Source organism: Cetorhinus maximus, chromosome 2 (genome assembly GCF_964194155.1).
Source record: "Cetorhinus maximus chromosome 2, sCetMax3.hap1.1, whole genome shotgun sequence".
In the NCBI taxonomy this organism is placed as follows: domain Eukaryota; kingdom Metazoa; phylum Chordata; class Chondrichthyes; order Lamniformes; family Cetorhinidae; genus Cetorhinus; species Cetorhinus maximus.
The window spans coordinates 35,500,369-35,520,896 of record NC_135880.1 but is presented as its reverse complement, the minus strand read 5'-3'; the positions used below and the strand labels follow the sequence as shown (position 1 = coordinate 35,520,896).

The window sequence follows — 20,528 nt, the reverse complement described above, 5'->3', positions numbered from 1 at the left end:
CTATATGCTTTATTAACTGCTCTCTCCACCTGTCCTGCCACCTTCAATGATCTATGCACATATACACCAAAGTCCTTCTGCTCCTGAACCCCCTTCAAAATTTCACCCCTTATTTTATATTGCCTGTTCATGTTCTTTCTACCAAAATGCACCACCTCACACTTCTCCACATTGAACTTCATCTGCCACCTATCTGCCCACTCCACCTACTTGTCTATGTCCTTTTGAAGTACCACACCATCCTCCTTGCACTTTATAACACTCTCAAGCTTTATATCATTCACAATCTTTGAAATTGTCCCGTGCATACCAAAATCTAGATTATTAATATATATCAGGAGAAGCTAGGGTCCCAATACCGACCCCATAGGGAACTCACCTACAAACCTTCTTCCAGCCCGAAAAATATCCATTGACTGTTACTCTCTGCTTCCTATTTTTCAGCCAATTTTGTATCCAAATTGCTACTGTCCCTTTTGTTCCATGAGCTATAACTTTTCTCACAAGTCTGTTGTGTGACACTATCAAATGCCTTTTGAAAATCCATGTACACCATATCAACAGCATTACCCTCATCAACCTTTTCTGTTACCTCTTCAAAAAACTCCAGCAAGTTAGTTAAACACGATTTCCCCTTTAGAAACCCATGCTGGCTCTTCCTTATCAACTCATATTTTTCCATATGACTACCAATTCTATCCTGAATAATTGTTTCTAGAATCTTGCCCACCGCTGAAGTTAAACTGAGTGGTTTGTAATTGCTGGGCTTATCCTTACAACCTTTTTTGAACAAGGGCGTAATGTTTGCAATTCTCCAGTCCTCTGGCACCACCCCTGAATCTAGGGAAGACTGAAAGATTATGGCCAGTGCCCCTGCAACTTCTACTCTCACTTCCTTCAACATCCTTGGATGCTTCTCATCCGGTCCCGGTGCCTTGTCAAATTTAAGTACCGACAGTCTATTCAACACTTCCCCCTTGTCAATTTTTAACCCTTTTAGTGACAGTTTCCTCGTCAGTCACCATGGCCTGGGTAGCATATACATCCTAGGTAAACATAGAAATTAGGAGCAGGAGTAGGCCATTTGGCCCTTCGAGCCTGCTCCGCCATTCATTATGATCATGACTGATCATCCAACTCAATAGCCTGCTCCCGCTTTCTCCCCATACCCTTTGATCCCTTTCGCCCCAACAGCTAAATCTATAGATGCCTAAAGACAGATGCAAAGACAGTTCTAAAGACAGATGCAAAGTGTTCATTTGATACCTCAGCCATGGCCCTTTTGTCCATCTGCAAATTCCTTTTTAGGTCCCTCAGAATGCTGGGTTAAATTCAAAGTTAATTCCCTGCTTGCATATTGTAATGACTTATACCCAACAGCTGCCCAAGGGTTCCCTATTTGCCTGAAAACCCTGCGAAATCAAATCCAAAGTGGGCGGGATCATGTCCAGTTACCAACGCAGGGCCACTTTTGAGTGATTTAACACGCCCTTCCATCAACCACACCAGAACCCGCTTCCCCTTGGCAGTTAGAATTCTGCCCATGATGTCCACATAAAGAGTAGAAAGCTGATAGCATCAACAATTAACCACTTAAACTGCATCAAAATACAAGATATTTTAAATATTATTTTAATGCTTTGAAACTGTTTTCAACAGGGACAAACAAGTGAATCTCAAATCAGGTCTCAGTGACTTTCCTCATGCAGTTCAGCCAGTAACACAGGGATGAAAATAAAAGCACTGGGGAAGTGTTAGTTTAATGGTACGCGGGTCAGTATTCAAAGTTTATGAACTCACATTTTTGAACACAGGGTGTAATCGCCACCATGGAGACGACGAAGCAGAGGCCAGCATTGACACCCAGTAAAATCTTGTTTAGCGTACATCCATCAGGGTCGGTGTAAAAGATCACCATTAGAATAACAGCGCAAACAGCGACCGAGTAAAGAGTGAGTGTAACCAGGGCCAAGGCAGCATACCAGCATTTATTGTTTGCTGTTCCAGCCCACCTATTAGCAAGACAGACAGAACAGGAAACTGGTTAGTCATCATTTGGCTAGTGGATAGCAAAAGTCCGCATGTTATACCAGATATGAGATAACAGTGCCCAGAACCTTAGACGTTTATTAGAACACTGCACTGACAGGGCACATTTCCCAAAAAGAGTATAGTAACTTAAGATATGAGGAAAATAAACCTCTCTGGTTCTATTCAAATTAAAAACACAATTATATCCCTTGCCAGTTTTCCATCGTCCCCCTTCACATCAGGTTGATAAAGCCAGCCAGTACAGATTATAAACTTCTGGCAATGTCATTCTGTAATCACTTACTAGGAACAGTCCACAAACTAGCTTTGATGTCACTTCAAGCTTCTCCTTCAGACCTGCCGAAAAATGTATCCTTTACGCATCCCCTTCCTTTAGCCATCATGCTCAACACTGGAAGCCAGCCCAGGTGGAACTACTGCTCAAAGCCACACATCACCTTTACAGGATAGATGGGACACTCCAAGGTATTCATTGTACTTACACTAAAGAAAATGTTGATGCCCAAGATACATTCTGATGGGACTTGGAGAGAACAGGGGTATATTAAATATGTAGGCCTGCCTTTGACTGTTCTGTGGGCAATAGTTTTAAAAGCTGAAACAGCTCATTTATCCCTGGTCCTTGATGATCAATTGGCCTATGGGGTGTAAGGAAAAGAAGGATTGTTCCTAACTGGTCTTCCTGCTGACCAGGGGAGGGGGATCAGTATCTTTGCCTAAAATCAGGTAGCTTGCTATTGTTGGCTTATCTCCCTCCATTAATAGCTTACTCTCTCCTAGTGAGGCACTTGGGGTAAGTAAGTGCAAGGTTACTTTTATGCATAATATCACCCAAACACAAATAATAGTGGAATCTAGAATGAATCCAGCTTGATAAGCTGATTAAATGTTTACCAGCAGTGGAAGAAGCTACTTGTCCTCATCATCCACCCAAAATATGCACAACTATAGGAAGTTTTGCCTTCAATACAGCCAATTATTCAACGATTGTTAATCTGCTTTGTGAAGTCGATAAAAACGTTAACTCTGTCTTTCTCTCCACAGATGCTGTCAGGTCTGCTGAGTTTTTCCAGCACCTTTTGTTTTTGTTTCAGATTTCCAGCATCCGCAGTATTTTGCCTTTATAATTAAAATGATGTTGTGCCTTCACTGTATTGTTTTGAGAATAAGATTGGGCGCACAACTGCTTTATGCACTCTGGATCATTATGTCAACAAGAAGGTTAACGGTGACATTAAAATTCTGAGCACAAAGCACTACAAAAAGGAGTTTCAAGACAGTGGCTAACAGCCTCCATAGCTCTGTAACCAACAATGGATCCCAGTCTCGGAAACAAACCGTGCGGTATTACATACATCAGGGGCAGAACTTTCAGCTCGGCAAGTGGGCACGCGCCCAATACGCCTGAGCATGAAATAGCACGCGGTGACGTCTGGCCCACATGTCCCGACGTCAGCACGCACTCGCGCAATATTTCGGTCAGTGGGCACGCGGAAGAGTTGGCAGTGCGCCCGCCAACAATTAAGAGGGCTATTAAGCCCACTAATCAATTAATGAATTTGAATTTTTCACTGCCTGTCCATCCTTACGGTTGGCAGGAGAGCGAATAGGCCAGGCGGCCTTTGCGTTTTTTGTGAAACCTTATTCATGGGCAGGATGAGGTTTCCAACAGTGAATTTAAAAAAAAAGTAAAAAATGTTTTAAACTCATTTTAACATATCCCTGTTCACGTGGGGATATGTTTCCCTTATTTTTCAAATCTATGTTTTTAATTTTTAAATCCTTTAGCCCCCTGAAGCAGCTCTGTGCCTTCGGGGAACTTTCAATGATCGCAGCCCCGCACATGCGCAAACTGCAGCACTCGCGCTCCTCCCCCCAGCAGCGCTGAGGCCCTCAGCGTGCGTTTCATGCTGGCTGGCCATTAATTGGCCAACCAGCATGAAATTGCAGTTGGGGCCCCGATCGCAGGCGGCAGGCCATTTCGCGGCCGCTCCCAGGCTGCGCCTGCCCAACGAGGGGAAAATCCTCCCCCAAAGCTGCGGAGAGAAAAAAGGTTTTCTCGCTCTTTCTAAACGATCCAGGGTGAACAAAAGCACAAACTTATAAATTATTATTCTGCCCAACGATAAACCAATTGGTCGCCAGTCCGAAAACTTTGTCGCTTGTCTGTTCAAACTTCAAAGGGCTCACTACTTCTAAAAGCTTTTCAAGGGAAGTCACTCACCAAGTTTTGTTCCATTTGTGTGCAAACTCCACCAGCAGCATGAGCTGAATCAGGATGAAGAGAAAGGCCCCAGCTGCGCCAATGTACAACCATGCTGCTCTCAAAAAAGCAAAACAAATAATTAGCATGCATGACTGTCCAACCTAGATTATATTATCCAGAAATGCAGCGTTATTTCTTTACAAATATGTATGGTTTACCAAAAATCATAGTGAACAGGGCTTTTAATAGCACCTGCCATTAGTCAGACTTACTCGTGTGTGTTTAGGTTTTATAATAGCTTGCATCAGAAGTTGCTGGAAGTGTGAGCTAATAATAGCATGGCAAGGGAAACAGGGCAGCCAACCACACACCTCCTTATCCAATCAGATGGAAGAAGTGAGAAATAAAAAGAGGAAGGACATCGAAGAAGAAAGTGTAAATTAAAGTGGGAGAACTCATGTCTCAAATCAGGGACAGAACAAGAAATAAAAGAGAGGGAAATCAGGGAGAAGAGAGAGACAAAAAGAACAAGTGTTTCTAAAATTTAAGATTTGATTTTTTTTTCAATCTCCAAATCTAACAATTAATACCGCAAGGAATTAAACTCCACATTTAATAGTTAATTTTCAGGGACTGAGAGGTTGATTGGTAGTAATTAACTATTAGTACATGGTTAAAAGGGGAGACTTTGAATGGCAAAACTTAACTTTCAATTGCAGATTTACTTTATATCTACTGTTCAAATACAGAACTTCACACTATTCATTGCATTTGTTGCGAGGCAGACATGATGACTTTTGCACACAGTTAACAGTGGAGCTGTGCAACTTGGCAGAAACTTATGGATATTGGTATTTAACCGTGCATCAGCTCCACTCCTGAAGTTACTGTACCATTTATGCATAGATTAATGGACAGTGCCATTAGCCTGACCATTATTTTAACAACAACATTTGGTCCAATGTAACGTTCGGCTTTAATTTATTCATTTTTAGGAAGAGCAAATGGTCCTTCACTGATTGTTGCCAATTCCAAGAAACCAAGACTTTGGGGCAATAAAATAGTTGTGTGCCTCAGATTAGAACGCAGACCTTTTTTTCTCTTCAGTTTTGTTACAGCAGGAAACAAACTCTACAAAACACTCCAGGATAGAGGAAGCTTAGTCATCCCAGTTGTAGTAATTATAGTTTGGATAAACATAGGACTATAGCTTTAAGAATAATCCGGTGTTGTAAGATCACATGATCTGCCTAAACCAGATCAGTTAGCAGTGCGGGGAACCTCGGTGGGGGGGGTTCTTCTTCAGTTATGGAGTTTGACGCACACGTGTAGTTGCTGTTGCTGTCTTGTAAATAATGTTAATTGTGTCCACCAAGAAAAGTTGCCTGGAAAATCAATTCTTATAACACCAGTCTACTACCTACATTTTCCAATTCAATTCAGTGCAAAAAAAAAACAATAAAGCTACACTTGGGTGAATTCTAGAATTTAAGGCTTCATGGTTTGGTCTTCCCTGTTCTATATATTCAAATGTGTTCTTCAACACTTGGCTGCGCAAAGTTATGAAAATTTATTGATGTATATGACAGATCATTTCCATGGGAACAGTAGCCCTTTGCTATTTAATACTGTTGCAAGTCAGTCGCATGAAGTCGCATGAAGTCGCATTAAATCCAGGCAGCTTTGAAATGTCTGTGAGTCACAAAAGGCTGCTATGCAGGTACAGGAAGTAAATAGGAAAGCTAATAGAATTTTATCGTTTATTGTGAGGTGAAATGTATACAAAAGTAAGGAGGTTATGCTTCAGTTATACAGGGCATTAGTGAGACCACACCTGGAATTCTGTGTCTCCTTATTAAAGGAAGGATGTAAATGCATTGGAAGCAGATCAGAGAAGGTTTACTAAACTAATACCTGGAATGGGAGGGTTGTCTTATGAGGAGAGGTTGGTCAAGCTAGCCTTGTATCTGCTGGGGTTTAGAAGAGTAAGAGGTGACTTGATTGAAACCTTTAAGATCCTGAGGTGTCTTGACAGGGTAGCTGTGGAGAGGATGCTTCCTCTTGTGGGATAATCCAGAACTAGAGGTCACTGTTTAAAAATAAGAGGTCGCTCATTTAAGATAGGGATGAGGAGAATTTTTTTCCTCTCAGAGGGTCGTGAGTCTTTGGAACTCACTTCCTCAAAAGGTGGTGGAAGCAGAGTCTTTGAATATTTTTAAGGCAGAGCTAGATAGATTCTTGATAAGCATAGGGGTAAGAGGCTATTGGGGGTAGATGGGAGTGTAGAGTTGAGGTTACAATCAGATCAATCAGATTCAATTCATATTGAATGGCAGAGCAGGCTCAAAGAGCCGAGTGGCCTACTCCTGTTCCTAATTGAAGAGGTCATGCCTGCTCACTTAGGTAGATGTAAAATATCTTGGAACACTATTCAAAGAGCAGCAGGGGGGGGTCTGATCAACATTTATCCCTCATCCAACTGAGACGGTGTAATTGGTCACAGGTCCAATTGCTATTTATGGGATCTTGCTGTGTACAAAATGGATGCAGTATTTCCCTACATTACAGCATTGGCCACACTTCAGACATAATCGATAGACTGAAGTGCTCTGGGGTGTTCTGAAACGGTGAAAAGCTCCATATAAATGCAAGTTCTTTACAGCATTTTGAATATATTTAAGCAGCGTTCATTCGTGAAACAAATTCACTTCATGCTGATCTGCACCATCAAGGTTTTAAGATCTTATTACTTCCGCTAATGTACCCACAATTCTTATAAAGCATTACATTAAATCTGACTGAGTGAAGGACAACATTTCATAAAGTTAAAGGTTATTTCAAAGCTCTGTGATGCCTGAATCTATATGGGTATTTTTTTCCATTGTAATTCTTTGAATGGACAATATCAAATTACATTTTTATAGCATCTTTAATGTGGTAAAACATCCCAGGGCCCTTCATAGGAATATTATAAAACAAAATTTGACCTTGATCCAGGTAGTACAAGAAAATCCAGGTTTCAAAGAGCGATTTAAAGGAGAGGCAGAGGCAGAGAGGTGGGAAGGTTTAGGTAGGGACTTCCAGAGCTTAGGTCCTAGGCAGTTTTTAAAAAAATATATTCATTCATGGGATGCAGGCGTCGCTGGCTAAGCCAACATTTACTGTCCATCCTGAATTGCCCTTGGGAAAGTGGTGGTGAGCTTCTTTCTGGAACCGCTGCCATCCATGTGGTGTAAGTACACCCACTGTGATGTTAGGGAGGGAGTTCCAGGATTTTAACCCAGCAACAGTGAAGGAACAGCGATATATTTCCAAGTCAGGATGATGAGAGGCTTGAGGGGGAACTTCCAGGTGGTGACGTTCCCATCTATCTGCTGTCCTTGCCCTTCCATGTGGTAGAGGTTGTGGGTTTGGAAGGTGCTGTATATGGAGCCTTGGTGAGTTACTGCAGTGTATCCTGTAGATGGTACACACTGCTGCTATTGTGTGTCAGTGGTGGAGGGAGTGAATGTTTGTGGATGGGGTGCCAATTAAGCGGGCTACTTTGTCCTGGATGGTGTCAAGCTTCTTGAGTGTTGTTGAAGCTGCACTCATCCAGGCAAGTGGAGAATATTCCATCACACTCCCAACATGTGCCTTGTAGATGGTGGACAGGGTTTAGGGAGTCAGGAGATGAGTTACTCACACAGGATTCCTAGCCTCTGACCTGCTCTTGTAGCCACAGTGTTTATATGGCTAGTTCGGTTTCTGGTCAATGGTAACCACTCCCTCCCCAGGATGTTGATAGTGGGAGATTCAGCAATGGTAATGCCATTGAATGTCAAGGATGGTTAGATTCTCTCTTGTTGGAAATGGTCATTCGCATCACACATGTGCCAGGCAACATTACTTGTCACCTGTCAGCCCAAGCCTGGATATTATCCAGGTCTTGCTGCATTTGGACATGGACTGCTTCAGTATCTGAGTCATGAATGGTGTTGAACATTGTGCAATCATCAGTGAACATCCCCACTTCTGCCCTTATGATGGAAGGAAGATCATTTATGAAGCAGCTGATGATGGTTGGGCTGAGGACATTACCCTGAGGAACTCCTGCAGTGATGTCCTGGAGCTGAAATAACTGACCTCCAACAACCACAACCATGTTCCTTTGTGCTAGGTATGACTCCAACCAGCAGAGAGTTTTGCTAGGGCTCCTTGATGCCACACTCGGTCAAATGCTGCCTTGATGTCAAGGGCAGTCACTCTCACCTCAACTTGTGAGTTCATCTTTTTTTGTCCATGTTTGAACCAAGGCTGTAATGAGGTCAGGAGCTGAGTGGCCCTGGCGGAACCCAAACTAAGTGTCAGTGAGCAGGTTACTGCTAAGCAAGTGCAGATTGATAGCACTGTTGATGACCCCTTCCATCACTTTACTGATGCTCGAGTGTAGATCGATTGGGACGTAATTGACTGGGTTAGGTTTGTCCTGTTTTTTGTGTACAGGACATAACTGGGCAATTTTACGCATTGCCGGGTAGATGCCAGTATTGTCATTGTACTGGGGCAGCTTGGCTAGGGACATGGCAAGTTGTGGAGCACAAGTCTTCAGTACTATTGCCAGAATATTGTCAGGGCCCATAGCCTTTGCAATATCCAGTGCCTTCAGCCGTTTCTTGATATCACGTGGAGTGAATCAAATTGACTGAAGACTCACATCTGTAATGCTAAGGACCACTGGGGGAGGCCAAGGTGGGTCATCCACTCGGCACTTCTGGCTAAAGATTATTGCAAATGCTTCAGCCTTGTATTCTGCACTGATGTGCTGGGTTCTCTCATCATTGAAGATGGGGGTATTTATGCAGCCTCCTCCTCCAGTGAGTTGCTTAATGTCCATTCACAACTGGATGTGGCAGGACTGCAGAGCTTGGATCTAATCCATTGGTTGTGGAATTGCTTAGCTCTGTCTATCGCTAGCTGTTTATGCTGTTTGGCACACAAGTAGTCCTGTGTTGGTACCTCATTTTTAGGTATGCCTGGTGCTGCTCCTGGCCTAGCAGGATGACCATGTCAGGCTGTTGCTTGACTAGTCTGCGAGACAGCTCTCCCAATTTTGGCACAAGCCCCAAGATGTTAGTAAGGAGGACTTTGCAGGGTCGACAGGGCTGTTTCCGGTGTCTAGGTCGATGCCAGGTGGTCCGTCCTGTTCCATTCCTTTTAGACTTTTTAGTGGTTTGATACAACTGACTGGCTTGCTAGGCCGTTTCAAAGGGCATTGAAGAGTCAACCACATTGCTGCCCTCTGCATAGCCACCAATACTGGAGCGATTAAAATCACAAATGCACAAAAAACCAGAATTGGAGGAGTCCAGAGATTTGGGAAGGTTTTAGGCCTAGATGCGGTTACAGCAGTAGAAGAGAAAATTAGTATGGTGCCTCAAGGTCTCAGGATGTGCTAAGACGCTTTCCAGTCAATTAAGTACTTTTGAAGCACAGTCACTGTTGTAATGTAGGAAATGCTGCAGCCAATTTGCACTCAACCTCCCACACACAGCAATATAACGATCAAATAATCTCTTTTATTGTTGACTGAGGAATAAATACTTTCATTGTCCAGGAATCCCTGGATAACTCCCCTGTTCACTATAGAAATAGGGCCATGCAATTTTTGCTTCCAACAGATAGAGGAGGCAGTTTAATGTCCGATCCTAAAGACTGCACTTCTGATAGGCGGTGCTCTCTTAGTATTAGTGACAGTCCAGGTTTTCATCCTCGAGTCTGAGTTGGGACTTGAACCCACAGCCTTCTGGCTCAGAGGCGGATCTACTAAAATTGAGACATGGCTGAGAGCTCAAGCAGGGTGCAAGACCATAGAGAGATTTGAAAATAAGGAGGTTTAAAATCAAGGCAATGTAAGACCAGCAGTAAAGCAACTGAACGGATTGCTGCAATACAGCTATCCAAAATGTCAAGTTTCAAATGAGTTAAATGCAACTTTGAAATCGCAAAGTAAACACCAGCGCAATAAAATTCACAGTGGAAAAAAGTAACAAACTTGATCTTAAAAAAATACCATCCACAGATAAGAACAAGATTCTCATTGTTCCATTAGTATTTTTTTTTACTTAGCAGATAGTCACATGGAAATGTAAATACAAAGCACTTACTGTCCTTCAGAATCAATGGACTGAAGTCGCCAGTGCAGCTGAAATATAGAGCATAGCACCAAGAGACTCCTGTAAATGGTGGATGCTGCCCAAGCAACTGGCTCTTGCTCCTTTGTTGCTTCAAGTGCTTTCCATTCATTCAGAAACCTTAACCTGATTATTATTCCAGAAGGTTCTCATCAATGCTAGTGGGTAGTCTATCTACTGCAGTTGGATTTGAACCAGCAAAACAAAACAACCTCAATAAGTGCAAACTTGCTCAATCCTAAAACCCTGCTGTTGGTAAGATAAAACCTTTGTGATGACGCTGCATTGGAAGCCAGTCTTTTAACTTTACTAACTTTATCCTGCTCACTTACAGAGAACTGCAGTTAGCAAACCCATTAGTACAGCACTTATTATACTTCACTTACAATTCCAGCATTGTTTTCAAAACATTTTCCATCTCCGCGCCCAAAACAACAGAAGGATGGTTCAAACTGAGCTAAGTAGTGGAATGTTGGCCTTACAGAATGTTTAACCCTTCACCATCCACAAATTCTGAATTCCCAACAGAATTCCAATTCGAAACAGCTTCATGGTTGAACCATTACATTGCTTTGTGTATTCTTTAGGCCAACAACTAGTGGGAAAAATACAGAGGAAACAGTTAGAGGTGAGGCGAGAGTGACTGAGGCATCACTTGACTGAGTGTGGCATCAAGCAGCCCTAGCAAATCTGAAGTCAACGAAAATCAGGGGGAAAACTTTCTGCTGGTTGGAGTCATACCTAGCACAAAGGAAGATGGTTGCATTTGTTGGAGGCCAATCATCTTAGTTCCAGGACATCACTGCAGGAGTTCCTTAGGGTAGTTTTCTAGGCCAAACCATCATCCGCTGTTTCATCAATCACCTTCCCTCCATCATAAGGTTAGAAGTAGATGTTCGCTAATGATTGCACGATGTTCAATGCCATTCGTCACTCCTCAGATACTGAAGCAGTCCATGTTCAAATGCAGCTAGGACGGAACAACATCCAGGCTTGGGCTGATAAGTGGCAAGTAACATTCGCCCACACAAGTGTCAGGCAATGACCATCTCCAACAAGAGAGAATCTAATCAACTCCCTTGACATTCAATGGCATTACCAGTGCTGAAAATCCTACTAACAACATCCTGGGGGGTTACCACTGGCCAGAAGCTGAACTGGCCCAGCCATATAAATAGTGGCTACAATAGCAGATCAGAGGCTGGGAGTTGTGCAGCAAATAACTCACCTCCTGTCATCCCAAAGTCTGTCCTCCATGTACAGGGCACAAGTCAGGTGCGTTAGCTACTTACCTAGATAAGAGTGCCTCCAGCAACTCTCAAGAACTTTGATACCATCCAGGACAAGGTAGCCTGTTTGATCAGCACCTCATTCCCCCACCTTAAACATTCACTCCCTCCATCATGACACACAGTGGCAGCATTGTGTATCATCTACTAGATACACTGCAGCAACTCACCAAGGCTCCATAGACAGCACCTGCCTAACCTACAATCTATGCTAACTCAAAGGACAAGAGCAGCAGACACATGGGAACACCACCAGCTGCAAGTTCTCCTCCAAGTCACTCACCATCCTGACTTGGAAATATATCGCCATTCCTTCACTGTCGCTGGGTCAAAATCCTGGAACTCCCTTCCTAACAGCAGTGGGTGTACCTACACTACAGGGACTGCAGCGGATCAAGAAGGCAGCTCATCACCACCTTCTCAGGGGCAATTAGGGATGGGCAATAAATGCTGGCCTAGACCACATCCAATGAAAGAATAAAAAAAAAATTGCAAGGAAATTACAGAGAAGGGTAAGAATTATAGGCTTCTGCACCTCCCCCCACACCCCCACCCCTGGCCTCAACACCCGAATTGCACACTTTCCACGCCTTCAGCCCTTTCCTCTTCCCCCCTGCCCTGGGACCTTATAAACTTACCTTGCCGAGTGAGGGGCAGAAGTCTGCCTGCAGCCAACTGACACTCATTTGAGTGTGAAATGGCTGCAGGGCACTCGGAGTTGGCAGGGATGTGCTCTCTGCCAACTCTTCAGATGGCATCCAAAATATTCAGGCCATAGAGTAGTTATAGTGGGAGACTTTAGTTACCCTAATGTAGGCTGGGATAGCAGTAGCGTAAAGGGCAGAGAAGGGCAAGAGTTTCCAGGATGTGTTTAGGAGAATTTTCTACATCAGCATGTTCCCAGTCCAACGAGAATAGACCCAATTCTTGGGATTTAAAAAAAATTCATTCATGGAATGTGGGCGTCGCTGTCTAGGCCAGCATTTATTGCCAATCCCTAATTGCTCTCGAGAAGGGGGTGGTGAATTGCCTTCTTCAACTGCTGCAGTCCATGTGGTGTAGGTACATCCACAGTGCTGTTAGGGAGGGAGTTCCAGAGTTTTGACCCAGCAAGAGTGAAGGAACGGCGATATATTTCCAAGTCAGGATGGTGTTTGACTTGGAGGGGAACCTCCAGGCGGTAGTTTCCTTTTCCATCTAGATAGTAGTGGTTGTGGGTTTGGAAGGTGCTGCCTAAGGAGCTTCAGCGAGCTCCTGCAGTGCATCTTGTAGATGGAATGAGGTAGGCCAAGTGGATCAAGTGTCAGTAGGGGAACATTTAGGGGACAGTGATCATTGTATCATAAAGTTTAAGTTGGCTATGGAAAAAGGCAAGGAGTGATCCAAAGTAAGAATAATTAATTGGGGGGTGGGGGGGGGGGGGGGGGGGGGGGGGGCGGGGTGGGTGGTGAAGGGCAAACTCCAATGCAGTGAGAGTGAATCTGTCCCAGAAAAATTGGAATCAAGAGATGGCAGTTAAAATGGTAACTAGAACAATGGGTGTCATTGAGAAGGAGATTGTTCAGTTACAGTCAAGGTGCATTCCCACAAGGGGGAAAAGGTACGATGAAAGAGACAGAGAGTAAGATGAAGCAGAAAAAGGGTGCATATGACAGATGTCATATAGATAATACAATTGAAAATCAGTCTCAATATAGAAGGTTCAAAGGGGAATTGAAAAAACAAATAAGAGAAGCAAAGTGGGATTATGAGAAAAAACTGGCAGCTAACATAAAAGGGAATCCAAAAGTCTTCTATAGACATATAAAGAGTAAAAAGGTGGTAAAAAGAGGAGTGGGGCTGATTATGGGCATAAAAGGGGATTTACACATGGAGTCAGGGGGCAGAGCTGAGGTATTAAATTTATATTTTGCATCTGTCTTCACCAATGAAGATGGTGCCCATGTCATGGTGAAAGAGGAGGCAGTTGAGATGCTTGATTGATTTACGATTGATTGGGAGGAGGGTGACGTACAGAACCAGTCACAGGATCGGATGAGATGCATCCAGGGATACTGAAGCAAGTTAGGGTGGAAATTGCAGAGGGACTGACCATAATTTTCCAGTCTTCCTTTGGTACAGTGGTGGCACCAGACTACTGAGAGATTGCAAATGATACACTCTGTTCAAAAAAGGGTGTAAGGATAAGCCCAGCAACTATAGGCCAGTCGGTTTAACCTTGATTGTGGGGAAGTTTCTAGAAATGATAATTTAGGACAAAATTAACCATCATCAAGGAAAGGCAGCACACATTTGTTAAGGGTAAACCATGTTTAACTAACTTGCTTAAGCTTTTGATGAGGTAACAGAGAGGGCAAGGAGGGGAATGCAGTTGATTTGGTATACGTGGACTTCTAAAAGGCAGTTGATAAAATGCCACACAACATACTTGTGAGCAAAGTTAGAGCTCATGGAATAAAAGGCACAATAGTGACATGGATACAAAATTGGCCAAGGGACAGGAAACAATAGTGTTTAACAGTTGTTTTTTTTGGACTGGAGGAAAGTTTATAGTGGAATTCTCCAGCGGTCAGTGTTAGAACCCCTGCTCTACCTGATATATATTAATGACCTAGGCTTTGGTGTACAGGGCACAGTTTCAAAATTTGTGGATAACACAAATCCTACAAGAATTGCAAACTACGAGAAGTATGGTGTTAACCTTAAAAAGGACAAGGCAAGTGGCAGATGAAATTTAATGCAAAGGAGTGTGAAGTGAATCAATTTGTTGAGAGGTATGTGGAGAGACAATATAAAATAAAAGATACAATTCTAAAGTGGGTGCAGGAGCAGAGGGACCTGGGAGTATTTATGCACAAATTATCGTGGATGGCAGGGCAAGATGAGAGTGTGTTTAAAAATTCATATGGGATCCTGGGGCTTCATAAGGAGGGGCGTGGAGTACTAAAGCAAGGAAGGTGTACTGCTTCAGCCTCAGCTGGAGTATTACATCCAGTTCTGGGCACTTCAGGAAGGATGTGAAGGCATTAGAATGTGCAGAAAGGATTCACGAGAACGGTTCCTGGGATGAAGAACTTCAGTTACCTAGGTTGATTGAGGAAGCTGGGGCTGTTCTCCTTGGAGAAGAGAAGTATGAGAGGAAATTTGATAGAGGTGTTCACATTGGTGGAAGGATCAAGAACCAGAGGGCACAATTTAAAGTCATTGGCAAAAGAAGCAATGGCAACAGGCGGAAAACTTTTTTACTCAGTGAATGTTTAAGATCTGAAATGTACTGCCTGAGAGTGTGGTGGGGATAGGTTCAATTGTAGCTTTCAAAAGAGAGTTGGATCATTATCTGAAGAGGAAATATTTGTAGAGCTATGGGGAAAAAGGTGGGGAAGTGGCACTAGGCGAATTGCTTTTGTAGAGGGCCGGCACAGACAAGATAGGCTAAATGGCCTATATCTGTGCTGTAACCATTCTGTGATTCTGTGACTATCATAGAGCAGCTTTCAGCTTCAAAGAGATGGACAACTTCTGTTCAACACAAAATTCCACAATTTCCTGAATGAAACAGTATAAAACAGAATTACAGAATTGTGCAAAAGCAGGGAACATTAATTTATTGTTCAGAAAAGCATAAAGGATATCAAAAAACAATTGAACATACTAGATACAGCTGACAACATCCTGGCTGTAGTGTTGAACTAGCAGTGCCTCTATCCAAGCTGTTCCAGTACAGCTATAACACTGGTATCTACCCAATAATGCAGAAAATCGCCCAAATATGTGCTGTCCACAAAAAGCAGGACAAATTAATTTACAATCCTATCAGTCTATTCTCAATCATCAGCAAAGTGATAGAAGGTGTTGTCAACAGTGCTATCTACCGACTGTCCTTGACATCAAGGTTGCATTTGACTGAGTGTGACATTAAGGAGCCAAAGTAAAATTGAAGCCAATGGGAATCAGGGGGAAAATTCTCCACTCATTGGAGTCATACCAAACACAAAAGAAGATGATTATAATTGTTGAAGACCAATCATCTCAGCCCCAGGACAATGCCGCATGAGTTTCACAGGGTAGTGACCTAGCCCCAACCATCATCAGCTCCTTCATCAATGATGTTAACTCTATCATTAGGTCAGACTTGGCAATGTTCACTGATAATTGCACAGTATTGAAAACCATTAATAATTCCTCAGGTAATGAAGCAGTCCGTGTCCGCGTGCAGCCAGATCTGCACAGCACTCATGCTTGGGCTGATAAATGGTTAAGTAACATTTGTGCCACACAAGTGCCGTGCATTGACTACCTCCAATAAGAGAGAATCTAATCATCTCCCCTTGACAATGGCATTATCATTGCTGAATCCACCACCATAACATGCAGGGGTGACCCTGACCAGAAAATTAACTGGACCAGTGTCAAGGGGCTAAGATCTCATTCTATATTTTGATATTAATTTATACAATTTTAAAAACTGAACAAAGGCTTTAAAATGACTAAAGCCATGACTGGCTATGACTCAAACAAAAGGAACTTCCTGGCATTCAGAACAGTTGCTACCTTGTTATCTCTGAAGGGATGCTAATGACCCCTGTGACTGAAGAGATCAAATCCAAGGGAATTGTACAAAGGCCATTTACATGTCTAAGGCCAGTCCCAGCCAATGAAGATGACCTGTCTGCGAAGACAAAGGACCCCGAAACCTCTTTTGAAATCCTTAATGGTTGAAACATTACCAATCTCAAGAATCCAGATTTAGGAGCATACATCTTTGTCCAAACCAAAGTAGAGAAGTGGAATTCATATAAAATGGCCTCCTCCCCACCTCACCCACAGCTGGGGGAACCAGTCACCCTGACTTGTGGAGCTGCAAAGCAGACTGCCATCTTCCATTTAGAAAGCAGCAGCTCAGAACAAGGGTTTGGTCCAAGTAAATGCCTGACCCCCACCTACACTGCTTCTACTGGAACTTCTGTACCATCGCCTACAAGGCTAATTCATCTCTGCATGCCAATCTCATTGTGAAAGTCACCTCTACTGGAAAAGTGAATTATCCAGCATCAGTTTCAGCCTGCCGACCACTGAGAAGAAATACACCATTGGACTTTTTCATTCTGGACTCTGGACTCACTTGAAACAATAATTCTTATTTTCTCAGTGGCCTTTGCCCTGTACCTCTTTCTTTCACTATGCCTGCTTTATTGTATGAATGTACCGGGGGCTACATGGCAATATCCTCCTCCCGCGTTTGAGAGCGTGAAAATAAACTAACCCTATCTTGAGTTCGCTGTGAGGTTATAAATAGAAATTGGATCACGCCAAAACTGAGGGGTTGGGAAAATATGCCATCACTTATAAAGAGGTAAATCAAAATAAAAACACATAATTTACATTATATAAAAACACCTTTCTGTTTACTGATGAGGAGAAATCAGGGCTGTTTAAATTAAACCCTCTCCTATCCATAGCATCAGCCATATAAATACTGGGGCTACAAGAGCAGGTGGGAATTTTGTGGTGAGTAACTCACCTCCTGACTCCTCAAAGCCTGTTGACTATCTACACGGCTCAAATCAGGAGTGTGATGGAATACTCCAGTTGCCTAGATGAGTGCAGCTCCCACAACACTCAAGAGTTTCAACACCATCCAGGACAAAGCAGCCCGCTTGATTGGCATCACATTCAACATTCACTCCCTCCACCAGTGGCGCAAAATGACCACCTTAAACATTCACTCCTTCCACCATTGGTGCACAGAGGCAGCTGTGTGCACCACGTGCATTAAATGCAGCAACTTGACAAGACTCCTTAGACAGCACCTTCCAATCATGTGACTTCTACCACCTAGAAGGACAAGGGCAGCAGATAGATGGGAACACCACCACCTGCAACTTCCCCTCCAAGTCACTCACCATCCTGACTTGGAGCAATATCACCATTTATTCACTGTCGCTGGGTCAAAATCCTGGAACTTCCTTCCTAACAGCGCTGTGGGTGTGCACAGAAACATAGAAAATAGGGGGAGTAGGTCATTCAGTCCTTCGAACCCGCTCCGCCATTCAATATGATCATGGCTGATCCTCTATCTCAATACCATACTCCCACGCTCTCCCCATACCCCTTGACACTGAGAGCCCAGAAATTTATTTCCTTCTTAAATATATTCAGTGACCTTGTCCCCACAGCCCTCTGTGGTAAAGAATTCTACAGGTTCACCACCCTCTGAGTGAAGAAATTTCTCTTCATCTTAGGCCTAAACAGTCTACCCCATATCCTGAAACTGTGACCCCTTGTTCTAGACCTCCTCCCACCCCACCCAGAGGAAACATCATCCCTGCATTCAGTCTGTCCAGCCCTGTCACAATTTTATACATTTCAGTGAGATCCTCTCTCATTCTTCTAACCTCCAGTGAATACAAGCTTAGTCAGCCCAATCTCCCCTCGTACAATAATCCTGCCATCCCAGGAATCAGTCTAGTGAACTTTTGCTGCATTCCTTCTGTGGAAAGTATACCCTTTCTTAGGTAAGGAGACCAAAATTGCACACAATACTCCAGGTGTGGTCTCACCAAGGCCCTGTACAGCTGCGGTAAGACATCCTTGCTCCTGTACTCCAGCCTTCTCGCAATGAAGACCAACAATCCATTTGCCTTCTTAACTGCTTGCTGCACCTGCATGCTTGCTTTCAGTGATTGGTGTACAAGAACACCCAGGTCCCTTTGTACATCAACATTTCCCAATTTATCACCATTTAAATAATACTCTGCCATTCTGTTTTTCCTACCGAAGTGGATAACTTCACACTTACCTACGTTATGCTGCATCTGCCATGTATTTGCCCACCCATTCAACCTGTCTAAATCGCCTTGAAGCTGCTTAACATCCTACTCACCATTCACAATCCCACCAAGTTTCGTGTCATCAGCAAACTTGGAAATGCTACATTTGGTTGTCTCATCCAAATTATTGATATATATTGTAAATAGCTGGGGCCCAAAAACTGATCCCTGCACTAGTCACCGCCTGCCAATCCGAAAAAGACCCATTTATTCCTATTCTCTGTTTCCTGTCTGCTAATCAATTCTCAGTCCGTGCCAATATTTTACCCCCAATCCCATGTCCAAATATACCACATCCACTGGTTCTTCTTTATCTATTCTGCTATTACATCCTCAAAAAACTCCAGTAGGTTTGTCAAACGTGATTTCCCTACACCACATAGACTGCAGCAGTTCAAGAAGCTGACTCATGACCACCTATTCAAGTCAGTGAGGGATGAGTTTAAGTGCTGGCCTTGCCAGCGATATCCACATCCCATGAACGAAAAGGGAAATAAAGTTTTAAAAGTTATGCATCGCTGGCTACAGAATTCATTTTGAAACAAAAGGCTGAAAAGGTAAAACAAAAAAGTCAAAGGAAAGAGAAACAGTAACAGTCAACATTTAACTGCTCTATGGCCAACCCCTTCTGCAGTAACAAAGCCAAAGCCTACAGAAAATGGTGTCATCAACCTTCCGTCACTACCTAGATAACCAGGCATCAGATCACAAAGCCTTGAGGCATTATCCTGGTAAGAAGCTACAAATAATCTGACACCACTAAAGTCCATCTTCACATTTAATAACCAAATTGTCCCCGAACCGGATTTGCATAAATTTCTTGCAATGTCTGGTGGAATTCAGATTAAGCAGGAATCAGTTTGGCTGCATCAAAGTTTGGCCTATGACCCTCCACCTCACACTACCCCACCTCCCCCACCCCACCCCCACCCCACCATTGTATACTGGAACCTCTGAACACGTATATGATTGGAGAAATAAAGGAGTCAAAACCAAAATGAAGCCCCTGCAGCCTTTGTAGCTCTTTCCTGGATGAGTGCAGCTCCAACACCCATACTGCAGCTAAATCTATTACTACTGCAGCAGAAATATGAGAATGGGCAACTGTGGAAATCTTGCTAAGGAACAACCTTGTTATTCATTCCAAAGATGGACTTATCTTTCATAGTATTTGTCAGTCTGCAACTGAAGTTTACAGAGATAATTGCTTTGGGTTTTTATTAGCTTGTTGGTTCCTAGGTGTTGTTAATCAGGCGCTAAGATTTCAGTTGATTTTTTTTTAAAATGGCTTTTCTCCTTTTTATGTCTACCTTTTCAAAGAATTCTGTAATTATCAGTTTATAGCCTATTTTTTTGGTATCTGTTTTCAAGAAACATTTAAGAATAATGAACTCACTGTACTTACAAGGTGCACTACTGAACTAAACTAGAAACTTATCCAAACGATATTACTTAGGAAAGAATCTGGCTGAGAAATGATGCTGAAGTCTCCAAAATACAATATGAAACAATCAACTGGTTTCATTGTTAAAAAGCTTTACCTTTGTGAAAGGTGTCCTGGTCAGGTATAAAGAAAGCTCCTGCGCACATTCCAGCCAATACCACAAGCTTCACAAACCAGAACCTAGGCACAAAATACAGGCATTAACACACTGACAAAGAAAAGTGTCATGGGCAAAATTTGTGTGTTCCTTTTTATTGCCTGTGATCAATGCGTTTGTATGTAAAGGGTGTGTGCTTTCTTCCCTCAGAGGGATCTGGGTGCCCTCGTGCATGAATTGCTGAAAGTTAGTATGCAGGTACAACAGGTAATAAAGGAAGGCAAATGGAATTTTGGCATTTATTGCTAAAGGAATAGAGTATAAAAATAGGGAAGTGTTGTTGCAACTGCACAAGGCATTGGTGAGGCCGCACCTGGAGTACTGTGCACAGTTTTGGTCCCCTTACTTGAGGAAGGATGTAGTTGCACTGGAGGCGG

At 43.1% G+C, this 20,528-nt stretch overlaps 1 protein-coding gene across 1 annotated transcript in view; it reads right to left on the bottom strand.

The window, feature by feature from the left end:
• Nucleotides 1-20,528, bottom strand: part of serinc5 (serine incorporator 5) — a 90,322-nt gene that overhangs the window by 22,051 nt on the left and 47,743 nt on the right. Inside the window, exons 4-6 of the mRNA XM_078563259.1 lie at nucleotides 20,092-20,174; nucleotides 4,277-4,370; nucleotides 1,801-2,012 (exon numbers count right to left, since the gene is read on the bottom strand). Of these exons, the coding sequence (XP_078419385.1) occupies nucleotides 1,801-2,012; nucleotides 4,277-4,370; nucleotides 20,092-20,174 (389 nt within the window). The remainder of the gene's footprint in view (nucleotides 1-1,800; nucleotides 2,013-4,276; nucleotides 4,371-20,091; nucleotides 20,175-20,528) is intronic.